Here is a 25,901-nt window from a genome sequence, read left to right on the forward strand (position 1 = left end):
CTGAAGCTGATTTCTCTTAAGCTCTAAACTCTGTAAACTTTAGCAACATTTGAAACATTTTCAGGTGAGAAAGTAGTCGTTTAGATCCCCAACGTGTTGAAAACCTGACAAAATACCGGCTGTTTACAATTTTGTTCCCACGAATTCGGTGCTACTAAAGCTAGCCGCAGTGAGCAACGCACTTCTGGTTATTTTCACAAAATAAAATACCCGTTGCCTTTTATCACAGGAAAAGCCATTACGATACAATTGGTGCTTTTGTTTTGAAAACAGGAAGTTGTAGCTAGCTTGAAACTGCCGTTTTGACAGGAAATGACGATCGGCGACGTCACGTTACGTTGCATCTTGGGTAGTTTGAGTATGAGTAGTAACCTCATGATGCATACCCAACATTTCGGAGAATCTAGTATGCATCCGGGAAAAAAGTCAGTATGAGTAGTAGGAGTAGTAGAAGTATGCGGTTTCGAACACAGAACGGGAGTCTACTCGGGGGGATTTTCTTTTTCTTTTTTTTTATTAAAATAAAAATAACAGAGGGATGTAACAGAAATGTATATGGTATGTTGGGACATCAACATCTGGGTTTCTTTAAACAATTAAATGAAATATTAAATAAAATAAACAGGAAACCTTTTCCTTAGACAGAAGAGCTGTGTATCAGATTATGAGAAAAACTGAAACAAAACAAATAAATCCCAAGAGTTAAAGAAATAAATAAATAAAACAAACAAAAAGACAAAACACCACCACGAAAAAAATCTATCAATTTGTTAACTCCACGAAATCTGGCCGTGACTGACCACAACTTAATGAATCTGTTCATTTGTAGGCGAAGTGAAAAAGTAATTTTTTCCATTAAGAATACTTCATCAACTATATCCTCCCATTCCTCTATTGTGGGGGAGTCAGGAAGCAGCCAGTGCCTAGTAATGTTTTTTTTTACAAACAGATATCAGAACAACAAAGAAGTAATTGTTGAAGTGCTCTGGGTGAAAATCATCGTTCCCTAAAATAAAAATGCAAAACTGGAAAGGTATTTTCACATTAGATATACTTTCCAATGTTTTGTGTATCTCTAACCAGAAATGTCTTACACTGGAAAAAATGCCCCTCCAAAAATAAGTAAGAAAAACAACAAATACAAGACGTTTTTTGCTTGAAATAAGCAAAAAAATCTGCCAATGGAACTAGTGAAAATCGGCTTGTCAAGATTTCTTGAAATAAAATGTGATATTTGGGACTTTTGAGATAAAAGTGATCTTGAAATTAGCTTAAAACCTCTTCAAATGTAAAAAAAAAAGCTTGTTTCATATGAAATCTGACTCAAAACAATTTCTTTTCAAGACTTTTTCATTTAACAAGATATTCCAGATGTATTATCTTCAAACAAGTCCCTATATCTGGCTGAAATAGTGCTTGTTAGGCAGTTGTGTCTTATATTAAGTGTAATGAGATATTTTGACTAGAAATGAGACAAATATACTTGGTAAGACTTTGATTTTCTCCAGTGTATGACTGGACAATCCCAGAATATATGCCAGTGATTTGCATCCTGACTCCCACACAGTCTCCAGCACCATCGGGGGGATTTTCACCAAACTGGAGTCCATTCTGAGAAATGTGTGAGTCACCAAAAAATCCCCACAAGCACTATTACTCAACTCTAACTGTCACACACACACACACACACACACACAGTGCAAAATCCTCCTCTCTCCCCACATTTCTCGACGTGTGGCTTCATTGTTCGATCTCTTCCTCGTTCTTTTCCCGGATTTCGTCATCAGACGTTCACAAAGGGACACTTTTTTTGGTCTGTGGGTGTGTGAGTGCTGCACGCTGCAGCGTGCCAGGTCCCGTCGCCCCTTTCTCAGAGGGCCAGTGGGGGTGTTGTGTTAAAGCCGTCCGAGGGGATGTGCCTTCACGGTGTGTTGCAGAGATTTATGACCGGAAACACGGCGAAGAGGAAACCGTGTGAACCGTCTAGGGTGACAATACCGTGAAAAGAAGGGAGCAGGGGAGTCTGGGAGGGACGGGCGGGGGCCTGAAGACTGTACATGTGATATACTGTCTGTCACTGCATCTTAAAGACCTTTGAAAATGACTTACTCACATATTGTTGAGAGATAGCTGGTGTTACATCTCTCACATAGGTACGATACCAGGAACCGAACGGGGCTTTCTGATGAGGTGATTCCAAGAACGATGGAAGTAAAAGGACAACTGGAAGTTCCCTTCTAAGTAATTGTAGGGATCGGGCTGACAATGGATTGCACAATGTTTCACAAATGAAGTCATGCAGAAGTAGAGAAGGGGAATGAAACGAGCTTCTAGAGTTACACTTGTTAGGTTTGCTGGTTTTCACCAGTGTGGGTCAAAACTCACCGAAGGAGTTGAAAAAGTCTATTTTAGTCATTTCCGATGGAGCCCACTTCAATTTCCTTCTTAATAAAGAAAATACATCTCTTAATTGATCTCTCCTATATGTACTACACTGGAAAAAATCTAAATCTTCCCAAGTATATTTGTCTCATTGAGTATCTCATTACACTTGATATGAGACACAACTGCCTAACAAGCACCATTTCAGCCAGATATAGGGACTTTTTTTAATACAATACATCTGGAATATCTTGTTAAATGAAAAAGTCTTGAAAACAAATTGTTTTGAGTCATATTTCACATGAAACAAGCTTTTTTTTCATTTGAAGAGGTTTTTAAGCTAATTTCAAGATCACTTTTAACTCAAAAGTCCCAAATATCAAATTTTATTTAAAAAAATGTTGACAATCCCATTTTCACTAGTTCCATTGGCAGATTTTTTTTGCTTATTTCAAGCAAAAACGTCTTGTATTTGTTGTTTTTAACACATTTTTAATGCATTTCATCAAGATTTTTTTTTAAACAGACCCGAAAGGTAAGACATGAACACATCCCAGCTGCTTAAAATTGTCCACGAATGGAAAAGGGATAAACTAATGCTACGTTTTAGCTTCTAGGGGACTCTTTTTTTTAGGCTATAGTCTGTTTTTATGGAATCTTATATCCCGCTTGAGTCCACTCGGCCTCTCTCTTCCTCAGAGTCTCCCTCTTTTGAGATCTCAAGCACTCAGTCTCATCTGGTATGAGAGAGCATGCAGCAAATGGTCCGAACTGCTAATATAAGAGCTAAAAAAAAATACTCAGCTGGCAGTTTTATTGTCAAATACTTACCTTTGCCTTGTCTGAAGTTAGACTATGGACAGCTGGAGGGGTAATCACCCCCCTTGCAGCGTGTCATCTGTTGAATCTGGTTCAACCGCAGAACATAATGGCTGCTTGCCGGTTAAAAAAACGCCATGAGAACTCACGACTTAATTCCTACATAACATATTGGCTTCAGGACTTCCACGATGCGTGATTCCTGTGTGTTTCGTGTACGTTTTCGCTGCTTATATGGCCAACATGTGGCTTATATTATCACGGTCCGAACTGGACTCAGACAGAACAGATCGATCCAAGGTCTGGTACACGGGCAGGCGAGAAAAGACGAGGAAAAGGTGCAAAATCTCTGGTTGTAAAACATGCAAAAGGGTCAAAAATGGGAAAACTAGACTTGATATAAATGAACAAGACAAAGGCCGGCGTATAAATACACTAAACAGAGGGGAAGACAATGATGCACAGGTGAAAACAATTAGGACGATGACAGGAAGTGACTACCAAAATAAAGCAGGAACAAAGAACACACGCATAAATCTGGCGAAAAACAAACATGAATCAATGTACTGGCAGAGAATTAGATAATTTATCTCTTTATTTAGTTAAACTATAAAACCAACGATTCATTTTGACATTAATATCAAAGCATCTCCAGATCTGCGTAGCCATGCAAATGTGGCTGTTTTGCAAGAGTTTTGGGGAGTGAAGCGGTGTAAAAATAGTTCAGCATGCCTCTGTTTGTTGTTTAGTAGACACGCCTTGCAGTGCTGAAAAAAAAGCCAAGCAGTATCTGTCTCGTGCACATCCACACAGCACTCAACAGGAGCTTGACGGCAATGTTGGTACTGCCCCACGGCGGTTTTTTTCAGTTGTTTTATGTCACCGTGCCAGACAAATGAGTTTCTGTGAGGAGTGCATTGAAAAGCCTGGACCCACGCAAGAAAGCAAAGGCTGCTGATTGCACAAAGGAACTTTATTGGTGATATCTTCAGCTGTATTTCTTTAGCTGAAACGGTGGTCGAGATGCCTTTAATGGCAATTACTTTAGCAGCAGCTGGCTGGACGGTCTGGAAAAAATACACTGAAAAAAAATGCTCCTCCAAAAATAAGTAAAAAAACAACAAATAAAAGACGTTTTTGCTTGAAATAAGCAGAAAAAATCTGTCAATGGAACTAGTGAAAATCGGCTTGTCAAGATTTCTTGAAATAAAATGTGATATTTAGGACTTTTGAGTTAAAAGTGATCTTGAAATTAGCTTAAAAACCTTTTCAAATGAAAAAAAAAAGCTTGTTTCGTGTGAAATATGAGTCAAAACAATTTGTTTTCAAGACTTTTTCACTTAACAAGATATTCCAGATGTATTGTATTAAAAAAAGTCCCTATATCTGGCTGAAATAGTACTTGTTAGGCAGTTGTGTCTTATATTAAGTGTTATGAGATACTCAATGAGAAAAATATACTTGGTAAGATTTAGATTTTTTTACAGTGTATAAGCAAAAGTGATACATGATAAACCAACACCAACCCCGTGTGCTGATTGGCAGAGGTGTCAAGTAACAAAGTACAAATACTTCGTTACTGTACTTTTTAGGTATCTGTACTTTACTCCAATACTTATTTTTCTGCCTACTTCTGACTTCTACTCTTTACATTTTCACACAAGTATCTTTACTTTCTATTCCTTACATTTTCAAAACAAATAGCCTCGTTACTCTTGGCTTCAGTTTAATGTTTATGTATTTCACGTCATGTGCGCCATCCACACCTAGTGAGAACGAGTGTAATTGGATGAAGCATATAACGAAAACACTCATCGGTTAGGCTATTCGTCACATTTGTGCTGACACACAAGGAAATCGTCATTCGTCAGAAGCAAGCAGGTGTTCTACAAACTGCAAATGTGAAGCTGCGCGAAGTGTGTGCCACGCCACAATGTGGGATTCAGAAAAAGATGGCGAAATGTCTGAAAGGTCGGACACAGGAACACACAGGACACAGCGTATCGGGAGATGGAGACGGAGACCAACAAGACCTTCCTCATCCTTGGCCCTATCTCAAAGAATTTTTTCTAAATAGTCGGGTGCAAAAATGACTCGTGGAAAATGCAATGCCAACTCTTCACATTTTTTTTTAATTTAAAGGTTACTTCATACTTTATACTTTAAGTAGGTTTTGGAGCACATACTTTTTCACTTTTACTTGATTAAAGAGGTCAAGTTGATACTTCAACTCTTACCAGAGTGTTTTTAAACTGCAGTCTCTATACTTCTACTTAAAGGGATAATCCGGAGTGAAATGCACTTTAGATCAATTTACGGGATGTTGGGAGTACATACGTTGAGTTGACATCAAAATCATGTCATTCGGATGTGTTTTGAGAATTTCGACTTGACCGTTTTTAGCCAAAAGTCGTTAGCCTGGAGGTGAAGGGGGCAAATCATGTCACCGCTACAAAACGCTATTTTTATACCTCTTCTACAGCTCCAAACAACATAACACTTACGTGGTAGTGAGTAGAGGGTCCCTAAAGCCAAACCGAAGTGTCCCGAGGTCTTCATGTGGTCGGATATAGAGTCCAGAATGAATTTAATCAAGCCAGTACCTTTCCCGAAATGTGTCTGCTACAGCTGCCGCTACAGACCGTGGTGAAGTTGGTTTGATATTGGATATTCGACAGATATTCACAATAAGGAAATAAGGTGTCTTTTTTTTCAACTTACTCCGGATTATCCCTTTAAGTAACAAATGTGTGTACTTTTGACACCACTGCTGATTGGTTTTCCAGCTATAATACATCAATCGATGTATATCCGAGTGAAAGGAGTTGCACGCATGTTTGTGTGGTTTTCTGTGTGCTGGTAACACGAGTGGCCTGTAAGAGAAGCCGAGCAGTGCAGCCCTACCTAAGCTTACAGTACAGAGAAACATATTTTTAGCAGCAGTTATATGAATTGGCTGAGTATCCCAGTTCAGGCCATGCGTTCCCTACACTGACCCACTCATTACACCCCTCTAAGTCTCACTCTTTCTCTCTTATTCATCATTTCGTCCACCCATCATTACCCTCATTGTGCCCTGCCTACAGTCATGCACCCGTCTTTTGTTCTGCCTGCCCTCTCCATCATTCTGTTCATCCTGCCCTTCCGCCCACCTGGCTTCTCCTTCCTTGTTTGGCCAGGAATCACCCCGCAGAGGGTTGTGAATGGGACGACAGTGTCTGTGTGTACTCTTTTAGAGTTTAGTGTGTGTGTGTTGAGAGGAAGAGGAGGAGGAGGCCGTGGGTTAAGGATGTGAGCCAGGTGCCTGTGTACCCTTGTGCCTCCTCCCTCGCTGGGTGCCGACAGTGCCAGGCCCATAAGGGCTGACTTATTGAGCGTGACTCAGAAGGATGTGTGGAAACGTACACACTGACCACAATGGCTTTATAATAACTGACCAACCTTCGGGGACCCAGACAGCTATTTTCACTCTGTCTCTGCCTGCTTCTCTGCTCTCCCTGAAATTCTGGCTCAGCTCTCCTTCCTCCTCACTTTAGGAAATAAACTTTTTTTTGTTTGTTTTTGTTTGTTTGCAACGACTGTTACGTAATACATAAAGTAGAGCGATACTGCTGTATTGGAGTCTAGATGCCGATACTTAAAGTTTTCCAAACACTTTAACCTGTAAAGTTTAGGATTAAACTTTCACCAAATGGAGACATTTTTAAATCCAGGTTAAAAACGTTTCTTTTCTCATGTGTCTATGCATGAAATCTGCACGATATCTTTTAATTTATCTGGACTGTTGTCCAGATAAATGTCCAGCAACAGTTGTTTCAACTGTTGTTGCTGGTTTGTCTAATTCATTTAAATTATTTTAATTGTTTCTTTTTATACACTGGAAAAAAAATCAAAGTCTTACCAAGTATATTTGTCTCATTTCTAGTCAAAGTATCTCATTACACTTAATATAAGACACAACTGCCTCACAAGCACCATTTCAGCCAGATATAGGGAGTTGTTTTGAAGACAATACATCTGGAATATCTTGTTAAATGAAAAAGTCTTGAAAAGAAATTGTTTTGAGTCAGATTTCATATGAAACAAGTTTTTTGTTGGACATTTGAAGAGGTTTTTAAGCTAATTTCAAGATCACTTTTATCTCAAAAGTCCTAAATATCACATCTTATTTCAAGAAATCTTGACAAGCCGATTGTCACAAGTTCCATTGGCAGATTTTTTTTGCTTATTTCAAGCAAAAACATCTTGTATTTGTTGTTTTTTTACTTATTTTTGGAGGGACATTCTTTCCAGTGTATTCTTTTATGTATTTTTAATGCTTCTTCCACTCCCTGCTGCAATGCTATTATTTCATCTGAAGCACTTTGAATTGTTTTGTACATGAAATGTGCTATACAAATAAATTTGATTTGATTTGTAAATGTAAAGACGTTTTCGGATGTCAGAGGTGAAAGCTTCCCCCACATCTTGATGGTTTGTCATCTTAATCATGTACAGATGATAGTTTGGAGGGTTCACAAGGTAAATTCGATCTGGTTTGTCTGCACGGTTTAATCTTATACTTAATGCGCCATCTATACGACGGGAAACTATAAAAACAGATGCCGTTTTTGGATATACATCGGATTATGTGACCATGTTATCTTTAACACGAGGCTCCATTACAAGGGGCTTTTTTAAGACCTAAAACTGTCCCCCAAGATACATGATAGGTACATGAACTGAGCAGTTTGAGAGGTTAAACCCTCGTCTTTTACTGTAAACTATTATCTTTGCCCTCATATTTCATCAATTTTTGAAAAAACAACTGTCTTGAAAGGTAAAAATATGGAAAAAACTATGGAAAAAGCAGTTAATTTTTACATAAATGCAGCTTTTTATTATGCAAGTTTGCTAATAACGAGATTTTCCAGCATCTAACTGAGCCACATGTTATTCCCTTATAATAAACAGCAAATATTTGCAGCTCGGACAGATTCTCATGAATAAGATTACGGCAGTGCCGTAATTTCAGCTATGTTTGCACGTAAAATGATAACTCAGAGAATGTAAGCCACAGCCTCTTATTTTTACTCCGAGTGCATAGCATCCGTCTTAGTAACGCGCACAAAAACAACACCGTGGACGAGTAAACGGCTCATTCACAAGCACCGCTGCCCCAACGCAGTCACAAACCTTAATCTGACCAATTGTGTCCAGGATGTGGACACAAACATAACCATGAAGAGGACCGTGTTTCGTCTCGAATCCTAATGAATGCTCGTTAACTTATTGAAGTTTGCATCTTTGGTTTTATTTTCACGATGTTTTCTTGGATATAATTTAGAAAATGGTCAGGTTTTGGCATGAGGAATCGTGCTGTAAAGGGGTGGACATTAAAAACCACTTTGTTAGGGTTAGGAATGCATCGTGGCCTAGATTTAAACTGACATAATCTGCTTTTTCTGGCTTACGGAGAGACGAGTCCCTCCCTCCAAAAGACAGAAAAAAGGTGCAGGAGACAAAACTCACATCCATCAGCACAGATGCAAAAAATTCTCTTAATCCCAATTATTTACCCACCTTTCGTGCACTTTTAAAGGCCCAATTTGAATCTTCTGTCTTTGATGCGACACCATTGTGTCTCTTAAGTCTTTATCTGTATCCCACCTGGTCGAGTCTAGCTTTGCTGACTTTGAAGGTTTTAATATACCCTCCATCTACTGCCAATCCAATTGCAAACACACACACTCACAGATTTTATTTTATTTTTTTAACCAAATACATGCTCCCCTATACACACACATTGCATTTTATGAGCTTGTGTTTATCCTGTGGTCTGACTAGGCTCTTTTTAATGTCCATGAAGCCCAGCGGTGCTGCTATTAGCTATAAAGACCAGCGTCACAAGAGCATGCATTCATATGCACAACACACACATACACGCCTCATAAAGACGGCATTATGAATGTGCAGCATGTACGAAGCGTGTTTTTTTAGTGACAGTCGTGTGGACCGCGCAGTGCCTGCAACGGGGCTGTGAGGCGCAGAATGTAGGGCAAGAAGTCTGGGCTGAGCAACAGTTTGGACTCTGTGGTTCAGCGTGTCGGGGTTGGTGAGCTCATTCAATGGGTATTCTTTCAGAAATGTGTTTGCTGAGCATCCAAACTCACCTGATAAGTTTGGAACTCAGCCAGGAGCGATTTGTGCGGTCTTGACATTCTGTTTATTCCCCTTCGCCCTACCAAAGCCCCAAAATAAAGCAACTTAATTGAATTTTAAATCCAATTGTATGATGAAACCACCTGTTATTTATCTATTCAACTCAATCCAATACATTTTTTATCATGTAGTTTTTATATACAATACAAAAATCACCAGTTTTCAGGATTACACTTTTTTTTTTTTTTTTTTTTGTACCACAAACCAACTGTCAGTTGGACTAACAGTTTTCTTGTTTTCTCAGTTTTCTTTTACATAATAAAGGTTTATTATTGCTATTATCGAAATGTGAAGTAATTACTTCTGAATTATTTATATTGAAAGGGGAAAAAAAACAGAGAACTTTTTTCCGATGTTTAAATGTTTTTATAATTCACGGCTCAAAAATGACCCATAAGACAATCTTTGTACCCTGGTGGTGTACAGCCCACATGGATACATAAACAAAAATAAAGTGTGACTTTTTCTAATGATGGGGTCCCTTTAGGAAAAGTTATAAGATTTCAAGTTGGAAAAAGATAGTTTAAAGGGATATGCCACCCCCAGGCCAAATTAAGTGTATCCCCGCATTCCCGAGACATAAATAAGTGTGTGGGAGCGTTTTCCCGGCCACCCAGGCATTGTCCGAATCTCACAGCACTGACCACTGCTTGGTTGCGCGTAATACATACATGCTAGCATCGCCAGCGTCGCCAATCGAAATATTTCACCCAACGTGAATTAAAGGGTTAGTTCACCATTTTGCACATTAAGCCCTGTTTTTAGGCAGTCTGGGGTGAATTATAGATGTTCTGATCACAATTTGGACATTTGGTGCTGAACGGAGCATTTAGGTATCCACTGCTGCAGCCCCCCCACCTTTGCATTGAATCAATGACCACTCAAGCAAACAATCATAAAACGGGATTAAACTTTCGTTTGAAAAGACATGGAACTCACCGTGTGGTCAGTGGTGGACAGCGATAAATTGACCCGAAAATCGCAGCGAAATGTGCCTTCTAACAGTTGTTTTAGCATTTGGTGGACCTATTTTTCCGGACACCGTTGAATAGCAGCAGCAAGACATCCAGCCACTAGGTGGCGATAGTGCGTTGTTTGTGTACAATACAAATCAATGAAGACGGACAATAATGGTAATATAACTTCTCTGGAAGCGTATTTCGCGGTGATTTTCGAGCCAACGTATCGCTGTCCACCACAGACCACACGGTGAGTTTCATGTCTCTGCAAACGAAAGTTTAATGCCGTTTTATGATTGTTTGCTTGAGTGGTCATTGACTCAATGCAAAGGTGGGGGGGCTGCAGCAGTGGATACCTAAATGCTCCGTTCAGCACCAAATGTCCAAATAGTGATCAGAACATCTATAATTCACCCCAGACTACCTAAAAACAGGGCTTAATGTGCAAAATGACACCTAACCCTTTAATTTACTTGATTTACCTTCTAATTACTGTGTGAGTGGTGTACTTTCACATCGAATGCAAATGACTGTGTACATCTACACGGAAGGCTTGGTTTGCTCATGTCGGCTTGGGAACTAGTTTCCAGTGCGGAAAGCACAGCCGAAGCACACTCCCCGCTACGTCTTTGGGAATCCCCCCCCCCCCCCCGACTTCCTCAAACAAACCAGCGTGAAGCAGCCAGGGGGGGGGGGGGGATTCCCAATGACGTAGCGGGGAGTGTGCTTCTGCTGTGCTTTCCGCACTGGAAACTAGTTCCCAAACCGACATGAGCAAACCAAGCCTTCAGTGTAGATGTACACAGTCATTAACATTCGATGTGAAAGTACACCACTCACACAGTAATTAGAAGGTAAATCAAGTAAATTAATTCACCTTGGGCGAAATATTTCGATTGGCGATGCTGGCGACGCTAGCATGTATGTATTACGCGCAACCAAGCAGTGGTCAGTGCTGTGAGATTCGGACAATGCCTGCTCCCACACACTTATTTATGTCTCGGGAATTTATTTGGCCTGGGGGTGGCATATCCCTTTAAGGTATTTTTTCTACAGCTAAACATGGTAGTGGGTCACTTTTGACCCGCAAGGCAACAGGAGGGTTAAGGAGTTTACAAGCAGGGATCGCCTGAAAAATGGGAAACGAATGGGAAAATATAACAAAAACACTGTTGTTCATAAGAAAGAGTTCAGCCAGTTTAACCTTTTTTAACATGGCCTGATTCAAATTTTACTAGTTTTTATCTTTATTTATTTATATGAAAAGACTTCGATACCAGGAACCGAACGGGGCTCTCTGATTAGCTGATTCCAAGAACGATAGAAGAAAAAGAACAACTGGAAGTTCCCTTCTGAGTAATTGTAGGGATCGGGCTGACAATGGATTGCACAATGTTTCAGAAAATGAAGTCATGCAGAAGTAGAGAAGGAGAATGAAACGAGCTTCTAGAGTTACACTTGTTAGGTTTACTGGTTTTCACCAGTGTGGGTCAAAACTCACCGAAGGAGTTGAAAAAGCCTATTTTAGTCATTTCCGATGGAGCCCACTTCAAATTCCTTCTTAATAAAGAAAAGACATCTCTTAATTGATCTCTCCTATATGGACTAAGTTTTTTACCACATTTCAACAAATTTTTTTTTTTAAAAAGACCCGAAAGGTAAGACATGAACACATTCCAGCTGCTTAAAATTGTCCACGAATGGAAAAGGGATAAACTAATGCTACTTTTTAGCTTCTAGGGGACTCTTTTTTTAGGCTGCAGTCTGTTTTTTTGGAGTCTTATATCCCACTTGAGTCTCCCTCTTTTGAGATCTCAAGCACTCATCTGGTATGAGAGAGCATGCAGCAAATGGTCCAAACTGCTAATATAAAAGCTAAAAAGCTGGCAGTTTTATTGTCAAATACTTACCTTTGCCTTGTCTGAAGTTAGACTATGGACAGCTGGAGGGGTAATCACCCCCCTTGCAGCGTGTAAAGATAAAAACTATACGAAAAGACTTGGAGATCCAGATTTACTATCACTTCACAGAGATGCAGTGGTGCTTATGTCTTAATGGAGTTTTCCTTTTAGAGCCCAAATTGGGGACGGTCTGTTTTTAATGAATCGTGCAGACCGATTCGCTAAGCTTTGGACTTGCAATTCCCGGCTTGTCGCGCCATTACTTAAGGTTTCTGCTTGACGTGGATGCAGCGGCGTCAATTCATTAACCTCACATGCATGTTTTTGGACAGGGCAGGAAGCTGGAGTCCCTGACAACATGATTTGGTCATTTTTGTGTCTCTAAACTGTAAAAATTTGGCCGTTTTTTTAAACATACATCCCTTTTTTCATGGATCATGCATGAAATCAACAGCAAAGAGCCTCTCCTTGCTGATATCCACATCTCAGAGCTCCTGTTTTGCCATCCGATTGCAATATTCTTATTTTTTACTTAGTGTTCAGTGGTATTAACTGACCCAAACGGCCACACCAAGAGAGGAAAGGGAATAAAAATCTGTTTTATAAATCCAAATTAAACTCAAAATTAGAGAAATTTGAAGTGTTTACATGATTACGTGTTGAATTCTGTCGAGGTGTGTCCATAACGGAAGGATTTAAATGTTAGAAATAAGATTTATGTTGAAAAAGAACGAGGCAACAAAGCAGATTGAGGTTGTATCTGTGGAGCAGAGAGACATCAGACCGAACGAGCACGACTGGTGTTGCAGATCTCACTATTCAAGCAGGAGAAGCAAAAAGAAGGGCAAACGCCGTAACCAACCACAAGAGTAGGGGTCATCACAGCCCAAAAAAACCAGGAGGTACTCTGGGAAGAAGTCACGCTAACCGTAACTGAACAAAATAACATTTTATTTTAGCCTACAGTGTGTTTAGGGCTGCTCTTTTTGCTTCCATTAGAGTTTTATTATACTGAGATTATTGGAGATGTTCAGTGTTGCCTCCCGAAACCACTGGACCAGCACTGATTTACACATCCCCGTAAATACTCAGTGTAAATATCGCAGAGTCCTTCCAAAACTTCCAAAATAATGTTTCCAGGTAAGCTTCTATCTATTAAGAATAGGGATGGGAATTGAAAACCGGTTTTTGTTGAGAACCGGTTCCCGGTGTTTCAATTCATTGGAATCGTTTGGCGATTTTGCAAACGATTCCCTTATCGATTCCAGTGGGCGTGAATGACGTCACCACGCAGTGTTGCGTTGCGAGACCAGTGCAGCCAGCAGTCATCAGTAAACATGGCGCCCAAGCGGTACAAACGCTCAAAAGTTTGATTACACATCCCTAAAAAAGACAACAACAGGGCAACTTGCAAAGTGAATATTTCACCAAAGGGAGGAAATACTACCAACATGCAATAACTATGAATGAATGTCGCGTTTTCGATCCGCTCCGGACTAACGTTGGTGAATGTGAACCCAGCAGCAGCAGCAGCGTTAGCAACCTTAGCATGTCCTCGGCTAACACTGCAGGTAACTAACTAACTAACAAACACTGCCTATCATGTTAGCACCATTTGCCTCATTGTAAAAGCTGCTGTTGGTAACGGTTAAGGTTAAATGAATGCCTTCTCAGGCATTACATTTAGATGAAATCATGAGAGACAGAGCCTGACTGGCTCAGAGCCAGAGGCTGGTGGTACTACCCCCAGTTCACCTCTACCTCCAGCTTCTCCTTTCACCAGAGCAGGGAAGAGTTAAATTACCCAGGCCAGGATAGACCACTGTGGACCTCACCGTTGTTGGGTTTGTGAGGTCATGACTCGTGTTACTTCTAAACTAAACAAAGTTGATGCTAATCGACCGGTTTGTTGTCCTTTTTCTCCAAATGAGAATCGATAAGGGAACCGATAAAGAACCGAATCATTAAGCAGAATCAAAAATGGAATTGGAATCGAAAAAATCTTATCAATTCCCATCCCTAGTTAAGAAGGGCCAAGCCTCCTATGACAGGCTGCTCTTATCTCCTGCCTGTGAATGAATGAATAATGCAAGCCGAATATTTAAATTCAACCACCTCATCGGGCCACTATGAGACTCAGAAAAGATGCTGAAGGGACCGACCTGAGCAGGGACAAAGAGTTGTCATTCATCATTTCTATCAACCACCAGAATACAGGCCAGTCTTGTTCTTTAGAGAATCAAATGACAAAAATCTGCTTCGTTTTCATTCTTTGGTACCTGTTTGGCTGGATGGAATCAGACTAAAAGCTCAGACTTCCAGGGAGGCTCAGAGCAGAGCTGCTGTTAAAGGAGCTGGTTTGGGCATCTGATTTGAAGGCCTCCAATGAACATTTTCCAGTCGTGCCCTTCTTGGAGGAGGTTCTGATGTAGGCCCAGAATTTGCTGGAGGGACTTCATATCCCATCTGATCTAAGATCACCTGGAGGTGATGGAGGGCGCCACTGGGGAGAAGGATGTCTGGAATGACCCACTTAGCCACTGCGACTCAACCTAAGATACTCTCTCAGAAAATAAAGTTCAGAATTGTACCTTTATGGGTATGATGGCTTGTCACTGGGGCAGTACCCTCAGAAGGTATAGTTTTGTACCCTTGTGGTTTGTACCTTACAGAGACCAATCTTGTACCTCTGGTGGCAATTTTGTACCCTTATACTGAAGTAGCCTAACACAGACTGTCTATTATACCCCAGCATGTAGAAGAAAAGGTACATATATGTACCTTTTACCACTTGAGTACATATATGTACCTTTAGGCCCAATAATTAACCCTAGGGGGTACATTAGTATAGATTGTACCTCAAGGGACAAAAAAGGACTCATACTGTACCCCTGTTTCTGAGAGTGTAAGAAGAAGAAGATAAACAACAAAGAAACCACATTAATGACACATATAAGCTGTGCATGTTGTCAAAGTTTATGTGAATACACAAATTAAAAGGTGGAAGGGTGGAATAAACCCTTTCAGTTAAGGACCTTTATACAAAAAAAAAGCAGCCCTTAAAATGTGAGACTCTCTGCAATACTTAGGTTCATTAAAATTTCTGAGGCGTGGATTTTAACTCCTAACCGTGTGATGCTCGGAAGGCATCCCTTAATGGCCAGTGTAGGGAGGAACGACCACCCTCAGAGCGTATACAGAAGGGCATGTGAGTACTTTTTATGCTAAAATGGGCCTTTGTTCAGCCTAAGCCACCTCTCAAAGTTTACAGGGAATGAGGCTTTGCTACTTCAAACATAGTCTTTAAGGTAGTTTTTCTTTTATGTAGAGGGATCAGCATGTACTGTCAAGCTCCCGTTTTTGTTTTTTTTTAAATCCACTGCTCAATGCGGAGATTAAAAGAGATGGAAAAGACTAAATTATACCTTCTGAAAAGGAAAAAACGGTGCAATTGTTCAAAATATGTTGAAAAAAATCATTTGATCCGCAATAAAAAGAGCTAAATCGAGCTCGTAAAAGTGATAGCTTGCGTGTAATGTCGACTTTAATTTGTGTATCGTAGCAGTAAAGACAGGATTGCTGGAGATGACTGCTAATAGTTCACAGATGAAAGAGAGACTGAGCGGAAATTCAGAGGTAGCCAAGCAACAGGGGAATGCACACATGCACATTTTGCTCTTCCTCTCCCTTCCGCCGTTCCTTTGGCTTCTCAGCCCTCCCATGCACACACACACACACACACACACACATCAGGCATATGGAGGACTCTATCATCATTAACCAGAGCAGAGGAACACAATGTTAAGCTCGTCTCCGCAGTCTCGTCCGCTGGGTCAAGGCTAAAATAGAAACTGTCCACACAGTCAGACGATGGCACGGTGACGGGGGAGGACAGAAAACAAGAGTGAGACGGATGAGGAGGAAGATGAAAACTTGGTTGATGATGTTAGTGTGTGACAACGGGGCGTGTTTGACTGGCTGCTTGCCCCCAGACTGCTGCAGTAGTTGATGGGGAGGTATTTTAATAGGCCTGTGTCTCTATAAAGCTGCCTTTGATCATGCACTTAGGCTGCACGAGAACATTGACTACGCAGGAAACAGACACCTGGTCGCACTCTAAAGCCTGTCTGCCTGCCTCTAAGTGTCAGTGGACTTTGTTTCTGCTGGAAATGTAGCTGACTTTGATTAAACTTCTGATGTTCAGCTGGAGTATCGGCATGTTTGCACACACGTCTGACAAATGAATCACTTCCTGATATTAACTGAGGTTTTTTTTTTTAACTTCCAGGATGCGACACCATATGTTAAAGACTTTATCTAACTTGTACTGGACATTTAACTTTTGCAATTATGCAGTCAAGCTGTAATCGTACTCAGATCCAAACATGATTACGTGTTGCACAGCTCTCTGAAGGTCCCACCACAGCGTCTGTCAGGCTGAGGTCTGGACTCTCACTGGACCGTTGCAACACCTCGATTCTTCTCTTCTTCACACATTCTGCTGTAGATCTGCTGCTGTGTTTGGGATCTTTGTCCTGTTGATGAGCCAGTTTCAGCCCAGCTTTAGCCTCACATCTGACTCTAGAACACTTTGGTATCCAGAGGAGTTCATGGTGGACTCACTCAGTGGGGTCACATGGCACTGAAAGGATCAGATTATTGGCTAAATTACAATAAGAATGAGTTGAGCGAGGGTAATTCTCCTTGGATATATGGCGGTGAATGAATGGGATCAGAGGCACAAAGCGTGTCATACCCCGGTATGATAGGTGGTGCTGTACCCATTCCAACTGTTGCTAATAGAGCCACTTCCTGTTGACCTCTTCACCACCAACAACAACAACAAACTCAGGCATTAGATATCTCGGGGTCTTAATCCGATTGCGAGTAACTCGATTCGATCCAATTTATAGTCAGATTAAGGTGTCTACATGCACTTAATAACTCAGTCTGATTGTAATTTAGCCAATAATCCGATCCTTTCGGTGCCATGTAGCCCCACTGAGTGACTGCAAGGTGCCCAGGTCCTGTGGCCCAGATCATCAGCCCTCCACCACCGTGCTTGACAGCTGGTGTGAGGTGTTTGTGCTGATGTGCTGTGTTTGGTTTCCTCCAAACGTGCTGCTGTGCATTATGAGCAAACATCTCCACTTTGGTCTGGTCTTGTTCCAGAAGTCTCGTGGTTTGTTCAGATGCAGCTTCAGTTAGCTGTTAGCGCTGTTAGCACATGTTGTATGCAGGTAACATAGCCATAGTTTGACCATTTTTAAATTGCAAAACATATACATACAGAGCGAAGTACATGCCAATCAGCCACAATATTGAACCCACAGTCAGATTAAATGAACAATTATCTGGGTCCTGGCATTGACGATGTTCAATAAAACCTCCTCAGGCACGACTTCTGAAACAGACAAAAAAAGATTCCAGGATGCGTTAGCCTCCAATCCAATGGGGCATCTGTGCAATGGACATGAATATCAGTGCACAGAAGCCCCAACCACTGACCCACGGGACCCAAAGACCCCTGGCTGAAAGGTTTTAGCAGCACAAGGCGGTCTCACACAGAATCAGCTGCTGGTTTCAGCATTGTGTCGGGTCATTACAGTGTGCATAATTATCTGTAACACTAGTTCAGGCCTTATTTCAGTACATCTGGTGATTCATTTAGCTGATACTTTAACTCAAGTAGCCAGTCTCATACGGGGCGCCCTATTTAAGCTGCTTTAACCAACCTTTGACCTCCACCCAGCTCCTCGTATTCATACTCTGTCTGACTTCATTTAGATTGTATATGTTGTGTTTGCTGCTGCTCCCCCTGCCTCACGTATTCTGTGCACACACGTGGGAGGAGATTTATTCCAAGCCAGAGTTTAGCCTGATTTGTCGGATTGTGTTTGTTGTAATTGATGCTGCTCCGTCGTGTATTCAAGGTGGCTTTTAAGTCTTTCCATAACCAGACATTATGCAGAAATTATACATTTGAAGGACGTAAACAATGAACATGGAGACAGTAAAGGAGGTTAGTGTTCGGTTGATGTTAAGATTAAAGGAGAACTGCGGTATTTTCAACATTAAGCCTATTTTCTGAGTCGTCTGCAATGTTTTAGAACCCCCCTCACCGCTTTTTTGATGTTTACTGCTGTCTCCGGTATTTGCCTAATTTTGATTCTTCTCAACCTGCTTCAGAATGGGAAGTCATGCGCATGTCTAGAAAGGTCCGTAAAAGCACCAATCATCAACTCACCGGAGTGGTTACTGGTGTGCACTGGTAATCCATATCAAATTTCGTGGCGAAAAGTTGCTTCTGTCGTGTTTTATTTGACATTTTGTACTGGATAATCGTTGATATTACTCCGCCACCGCTAAGAAAATAGTGCGAGCATGAACGAGCTGCCAAATAAAACACGACAGAAGCAACTTTTCGCCACGAAATTTGATATGGATTACCAGTGCACACCAGTAACCACTCCGGTGAGTTGATCATTTTGAAAACGGACGTTTATGGTGCTTTTACGGACCTTTGTAGACATGCGCATGACTTGCCATTCTGAAGCAGGTTGAGAAGAATTAAAATTAGGCAAATACCGGAGACAGCAGTAAACATCAAAAAAGCGGTGAGGGGGGTTCTAAAACATTGCAGACGACTCAGAAAAGAGGCTTAATGTTGAAAATACCGCAGTTCCCCTTTAAGGCGAATAAAGCTACAACTGGGGCATTGTTGGTGGTATTATGGCCCTTAAAGCAAGGATGTTGGATATCCGGTCACATTTGCCCTGATACCACCTCTAACGATGACCTTCAAATTGTATCTCACAACAGTGTAGCGTTAATTTCCGACTAGTTTGCACAAGAGACGCGCCAAACAAACTCAGGACTCGTAAGATAGCATTATAAACATATTTATAACTGCGCACATTCTCAGCACAAGCAGTATTTGCTGCTGCCTGCATGCACAGAGCAGGAGGTCCCAGAACAGAGCCTTACTGCCAAACCTAATCACTGCAAATGGTTTACAAAAGTGGTCCTGACTGAGCTGTATGTGCACGACCACAGTTTTTTGCCCTGGTTCTGTGTATTTGCTGATGGAGTAAAGATTAAACGTGAAGTTGGTTGGTTTTGACCCCACATCTAACTTAAATCTCAGTTAATTTCTAATCCCTTTTTGCCGATTTTTAAACTTTTCTGTCCGTTGCAAGTGAAAAATGCCATTTTTAGTGAGTTTCATTACTAAAACACATCTTTACTGTCTAGGCAAGGCAAGGCAGGTTTATCTGTACAGCACAATTCAACTACAAGGTGATTCAAAGTGCTTTACAGATACATTAAAACAGTAGAAATAAAAAGCTTGATTTATGTTTTATATGTAGAAATGCATATTTGCAAAAGGGGACTTCAGTATGTTGTGGTAAAAGTGGCTCTTCCCTTGATTTTGCTCTGCCAGTGTGGCTCTTGTGAAAACAACAACGGGTATCTCTGCTGTATGCGGACGTCACGGGGCAGCCGGGCAGACAGGTGGGTCTCGGTCCCGGCTGGTCTCCTCGCCTCTCCGCCATCGCTCCCCTGGTGGGAGACGGTGGTACGATGATTATTCTGAGCCAGAGTTCAGCCTGACTCCACTGATTGGGTCGTTTCACGTGAGCCCCCAAATGGAGCTCATAAAGTTGCCACTCCACAAAGCCTGGCCCCCAATGGGTGACATCTGATATTACTGCATACATGTGTGCGAGCAGGTGGGAGGCACGGATGCCTGCCGTGCATTCGACTCTTGTTTTGCGCGCACCTCCGTGTTTTCTGGTGTGTATTCACGTGCACGCCCGCTCACGCGCAGGCCATAATCAGCTCCAGATGATTTTGAGCGTCTGCCAGTTTCCCAGAATAGCAGCGCTGGTTTCCCTGCAGCCCTCCAACTGGCCTTGGCAAATATTTTAGCAACTCCATGTTTACCTTCACACTCCTTCATTCTCGCTCGCTCAGAGCGTTTCTCATTCCCCGGCCCTCCCTATCAGAAAATAATCTGCTTTTTCACGGTTTACCCCCAGCAGCGAGGAGCATCAAGTAAACTGAACCAGCAGCAGGCCGGCCACATGTAGATCTGTCTGATCTTCATACATTAAGTCCTGTCTCACCGAGCAGGCAGCTGCATGGCCTGTGCTGTTTATCTCTGGTAGTTTCTGCACATAAACAGTCGGAGGCATTCCTCCCTGAGACGTCTTGTTGCAGTTCTGCTGAGGCAGGCGTCCAAAAATCTAAAAGACAACAGAGAGACTGAATGTTTTAAAGCAGAGATACTCACTATTTATTTCACAAGAGCCACATTGGCAGAGCAAAATCAAGGGAAGAGCCACTTTTACGACAACATACTAAAGTCCCCTTTTGCAAATATGCATTTCTACATATAAATCATCCCACAAAAAGAGAAACAACACAGCCAATACATTTTCAATTAAGACCACATTTACCTTAATACTGGGATGAGCGGAAGCTGGCGTGCATGTCCTTGACTTTCTTCATGTTGTATTTGTAGTTTGTTGTTGTAATCATAGTGAGACATTCAAGGTGAGCATGGTTTTTGTGCTGGTTTTTGCCCTTTTTTAATTAAAAACCGATCCATTGTGCCTGCATCTCGCGCTGGCTAAAGGAGCTAGCGTGCTCTGCGGTCAAGTGTGACGGTGGTTTAAGCGGGCTGCGTTGCCAGGTTTAACAGAGCCCCCTTTAGGAAACACCATTAAGCCTTAATTAATACTTAATAAAAATACTTAAAGGGATAGTTCGTCTCTTTTGACATGAAGCTGTATGACATCCCATATTAGCAACATCATTTCTGAACATCTTCTTACCCCCTGCTGCGTCCTGTGAGCAGAGTTCCGGCCTCGTTTTGATGTTGACAAAGGTAGTCCGGCTAGTTTTCTAGGGTCCCGAAAATAAAGCGTCTTGCTTCTCAAAACAATATGCGTTCAAAAGAGTAATACATTTGCATCACAAAATCGTTCATCCAGGAAAAAGTCAGACCTCACAATCGCTTGGCCCTATTTTCTCTCTGCCTTCGTATCACTGCGTGCTGTGTAGACCGTGCAGACCGAAGTGCAGACTGAGCAGACTGAGCAGCAAACACCATAGGAGGCGCAGCTATCGCTAGGTGGCTGAACGCATTGATATGAAGGGAGAGAAAATAGGGCCAAGCGATTGTGAGGTCTGACTTTTTCCTGGAGAACGATTTTGTGATGCAAATGTATTACTCTTTTGAACGCATATTGTTTTGAGAAGCAAAACGCTTTATTTTTTAAGCCCCAGCCAACTAGCCGGACTACCTTCATCAACGCCAAAACGAGGCTGGAACTCTGCTCACAGGACGCAGCAGGGGGTAAGAAGATGTTCATAAATGATGTTGCTGATATGGGATGTCATACAGCTTCATGTCAAAAGAGGCAAACTATCCCTTTAACTTTGAGCAAATGATGGATGTTATGAGTGGGTTGAATGATGTCTGGACGCCAGCATCCGATATTTAGTAGAAGCAAACAAGCAGCATGCTAAAATGTTTTATTTCTACGTGTTTATTTTTGCAGTGCCGTCCATCCAAGGGCAGGAGACGGGGCTACTGCTGGTGCGTGGACAAATACGGGCAGGCTCTGCCCGGCTACGAGGGCAGAGAGCGGGGCGAGACGCAGTGCTACAACCTGGAGAGCCAATGAGAGGACGGCCTGGCAACGCACGGACGGACGGACGGAGAGAGGGAAACAGCATACGGGGAGGAGAAGGGAGACAGACAGAAAGAAAAAAAGAAAGAGAAAGAAAGAGAGCTGGCTTTGCTCTTGCATGTAGTTTTCTGTAAACATTTGAAGGAACTCTGGACCTTTGATTTCAGGTCCCATTTCTGTCAGAGGGGTGCGGGGGGGAACTAAGGGGAAGGGGTGGAGCACAGCCTCCTGTCCATCAACAGAAATCTGTCCCGTGCTTTAGGAGCCTCTATCTTCTTTCTTATTAATGATTTTTTTTTAAAGATTAAGCTGAAAACTGAGACAGAAGGGGAGGAAAGAGAGAATCCTATCATCTGCACTATCCTTTAAGATGGAGAGGAAGGAGGGACTTTTCCACTCACTTTAAAGAGGACTTGTTGTTACTGTGACCCCCCCCCCCCCCTTCACCAACATAACTTCTGTGTCTGTGTGTCTTTTAATCCACGAGCATAACATACATTTCCCCCCCATGCCCGTCTGTGTGAGTGTGCTCTCCCTCCACAGTTTAGAGTCCTCAGTCGGCCCATCCCCACTCCCTGCTCTATTAAACAATGCAACAAAAAAATAAGAAAAGAAAACACTCTCTGGCTCAGGGTCCATTTTGAGATAAAAGCTTATGGGTTGGCCAGGTTTTTTTATTCAGCGCGATGACCACCATCGGCCTTCCCCGCCGGGCTGACGGAGGCCAACCGTGCAGCTACAGTGCCTTAAAAAAAACAACCTTTTGATGCCTCCCCTTCTCTTTTAGCCTCAATTCAAGGAGTACTTTGTTGAAAGTTTATCTTTTGAGCATCGGGCTTGATAAGTTTGCACCTCGCAGCTCTGTTCGGGACAGCAGATTCACGGCTGAGAGATTTGACGCTGCAGCAGCGTAATGAATCAACATATCTGTTTCACTCACAGCTTCAGGAAGACGTTTTTTTTTAATTTAGCCTCAATCTGTGAAACTGAAACGTTAGTTTCAGTAAGCGAACCTTAAAGAAAGCGGTGTGTTGAGTGAGTTTGCCTGCCTCCCTAACCTCGCTTCTGCTGCAGGAAAAAGGTCAAACATGCACAGACAGAGAGCGCTACGCTACCGTTTGAAGCTCTGATCCGTAGCTTTCATATATGTCACAACGATAGAATTCACACCATGAAAACAGCATAAAAATACGCTTGAAATGTAGTGGCTTCACTCCTGCAGCCTGGTCCACTTCGCCATCTTACTGGTTACCTAAAGAAATAAAGAGACTTGCAGGCTGTATGTTTAGAAACCATCGGTCTAAATTGATGCATTTTATGCTGATGATGTGACTGTCCCAAGCAAATTTCTTTTCTTTTCTTCAAATTTGAAGCACTAAGTCAGACTGAGCTGTCAGCGACACACAGAGGAGCAGAGAATAATATTCACTTTCAGGAGATACACTCTCAGAAACAGGGGTACAGTACGAGTCCTTTTTTGTCCCCTGAGGTACAATCTATACTAATGTACCCCCTAGGGTTAATTATTGGACCTAAAGGTACCTATATGTACCTTTTTGGAGGGTCCAAAATGTACATTTATGTACTCAAGTGGTAAAAGGTTCATATATGTACCTTTTTTTTCTACACGCTGGGGTACAATAGACAGTCTGTGTTAGGCTACTTCAGTATAAGGGTACAAAACTATACCTTCTGAGGGTACTGCCCCAGTGACAAGCCATCGTACCCCTAAAGGTACATTCTGTACTTTATTTTCAGAGAGTGTATGATGGTTACAAATCAATGGTGACTTTCTTCTGTAAGTACAGGCATAAATGTTTAATACGCTAAAGACTGGGTTTTCCTTTTAGTGGCCGTTTTTAGGAATTATTGTGGTCAGATTAGTCTGTTCTCTGTCTCTTTCCTGCCCCCCCCCCCATGTTTATCACACAGGTCTCGCAGATCTTTTTTTACTTTCTGCCCTAAAATCCACAGCTCGTCCTCATGTTTGTGCCTAATCTCAGGCTCCTCGTCCTGGTGTGGGCTTGTTGGAACGGGACGAGGGCCCCGGTGCCAGCTGCCCATATGCTCAGAGCACAAGCACTTAAAGCACTTTAGCTGCGCTGCTACTCTCCAGAGCATGCAGTTAAAGAGGATTGGACCTATCTGTCTCTGCATGCCTTTCTCACAGAGGCCATGTCAGATGAAACAGTGAGATATTGTAAAGAAAACAATAATAACCCAGGGAAGAAACAGAAAGAAAGGAAGCTGCACCAGGACTTCTGACAGACAACTTAGCAAAAAACACCCCCCTCCTCAGAAATGTCCCGTTCAATGCAATTTTTTTTTTTTTTTGGTTGTTTTCATGTTTTTTGTTTCTTTGACAAATAAATAAATAAAAAATTGCTTGTATGATCGTATGCCAACAAATCTCCACAAGGTGGACACAGCACCGTGTATGCATTCACACAAGTGGGCAGCAGGGCGCGGGGAGGAGGCGTGGTCCTCCCCGCGGAGCTTCCTGCCCGATGCGCTCCCACATCCTGTGTAAAGACTTGAAACGCGGATAGAGTGCCGACAGGAGAACGCCTGCCCAGTAGCTTGGTAGCATGAAAGCGGCTGTTCGCATCCTCCAACAGAACAGACAGCAGCAACTTACACCCAGCCCGTTGGTGCTATATCCCACCTGCTCAAAGACTTGATGTAAGGGGAGGAACATACATAAAAAATATGTTTAAGCTATTCCCTCCCTAATATTTGTATGTGTGTCTTTTTTATATATATTATTATAATAATTATTAGTAGTATTAGTATTTCCTGGCCAGCTATGTGTCTGACTAGACATCATGTACAGTACTTAAAATTTTATTTATCTATAAAAGAATTATAAGCTGATCCAAACTAGGTTTTCTTACGAACAATTTAGTGACTCACCGATTGCACAGCAAAGTCTTTAAGATTCAGTGTATTTTGGGGAATATAATCACTAATGAATGTTTTTATCTTTAAAGAACCGTTTCCTTCCGTTGCTCGGCGGTGTCATTGGTAGCCCCCCGTGCCCGGCAGGCGGGTTTCAGCCTCGGGGGGGAAACCTGCGTCGGTCTGGCACTCGGGTCATCCGAGTTTACTGCCTCTTACTGCCGGTGAACCCCTCACCTCTCAGTATGTCACTTCTCTCCATGCACACCCAGCCATCCTGCCTCAGAGCCAGGGTCACACTTCTTAAGGTCACTTTTTCCCCTTACTGGTTAAGTCGAAGCTCTCTCTGTTCACGGGTAAATGTATTATGTTTTGTTTTTTTGTCATTTCGAGTTTATCCTTCAAAGTTTTTGATTCAGGCTTTTTAATGGTACAAACTACAAATCAAAGAGCTATTACTTTCTCCAAGAAAGGAAATGATTTTCAGTCATGATATAATTTGTATTTAATGTCATTTTTTAAATAAAGACTGAACACATTTAAAGCCTCTGGGGTTTTTCTTTTTTGTTCCTTTCCTGACTGACCGGTTCGATAAGTCGGATCATCTCTGTCCGAATTTCTGCAAATGTTGCTCCCCGTCCGAGTCCTCAGATGCAATCAGGCTCCCCTCAGTCTTGGAATGTGTCAATAAGGATACAGCAAAGGGTTCAATTTGTAAAGAACAAAAATAAATCTGGTGGTGCCAGGCAGGCTGGCAGTGGGCACGGGAGGTTAAGCCGAATTCCTGTGCCCGACCAAGGCAAACAGAGCGGGTCAAAAGGCAGCGCTGAGCTGGATGCGCCGGCGAACTGGCTAAAGTTAGAGCAGGACCTCCACTTTAGATCACTGTGATAACACAACTCACAAACACACTGAATATAGAAAAATGCGGTCCAGGGAGCGCATCTATACACAGACTTTCACAATCCGGATGCCTGTGATTCTCATGTTTTGCCTCCTATGCACGCGCAAAATAGAGCAGCCTGAGGTGAAAGAGGGGC

General features: G+C 42.1%; 1 protein-coding gene across 1 annotated transcript in view; it reads left to right on the plus strand.

Moving 5' to 3' along the window:
* Positions 1 to 25,395, plus strand: part of LOC142400793 (insulin-like growth factor-binding protein 3) — a 37,129-nt gene extending 11,734 nt beyond the window's left edge. The window contains exon 4 of the mRNA XM_075486005.1: positions 21,832 to 25,395. Within this exon, the coding sequence (XP_075342120.1) occupies positions 21,832 to 21,957 (126 nt within the window). The 3' untranslated portion in view covers positions 21,958 to 25,395. The remainder of the gene's footprint in view (positions 1 to 21,831) is intronic.
* The last annotated feature ends 506 nt before the right edge of the window (positions 25,396 to 25,901 follow it).

The sequence above is a fragment of the Odontesthes bonariensis genome, chromosome 15, assembly GCF_027942865.1.
Source record: "Odontesthes bonariensis isolate fOdoBon6 chromosome 15, fOdoBon6.hap1, whole genome shotgun sequence".
NCBI classification, from domain to species: Eukaryota; Metazoa; Chordata; class Actinopteri; order Atheriniformes; family Atherinopsidae; genus Odontesthes; species Odontesthes bonariensis.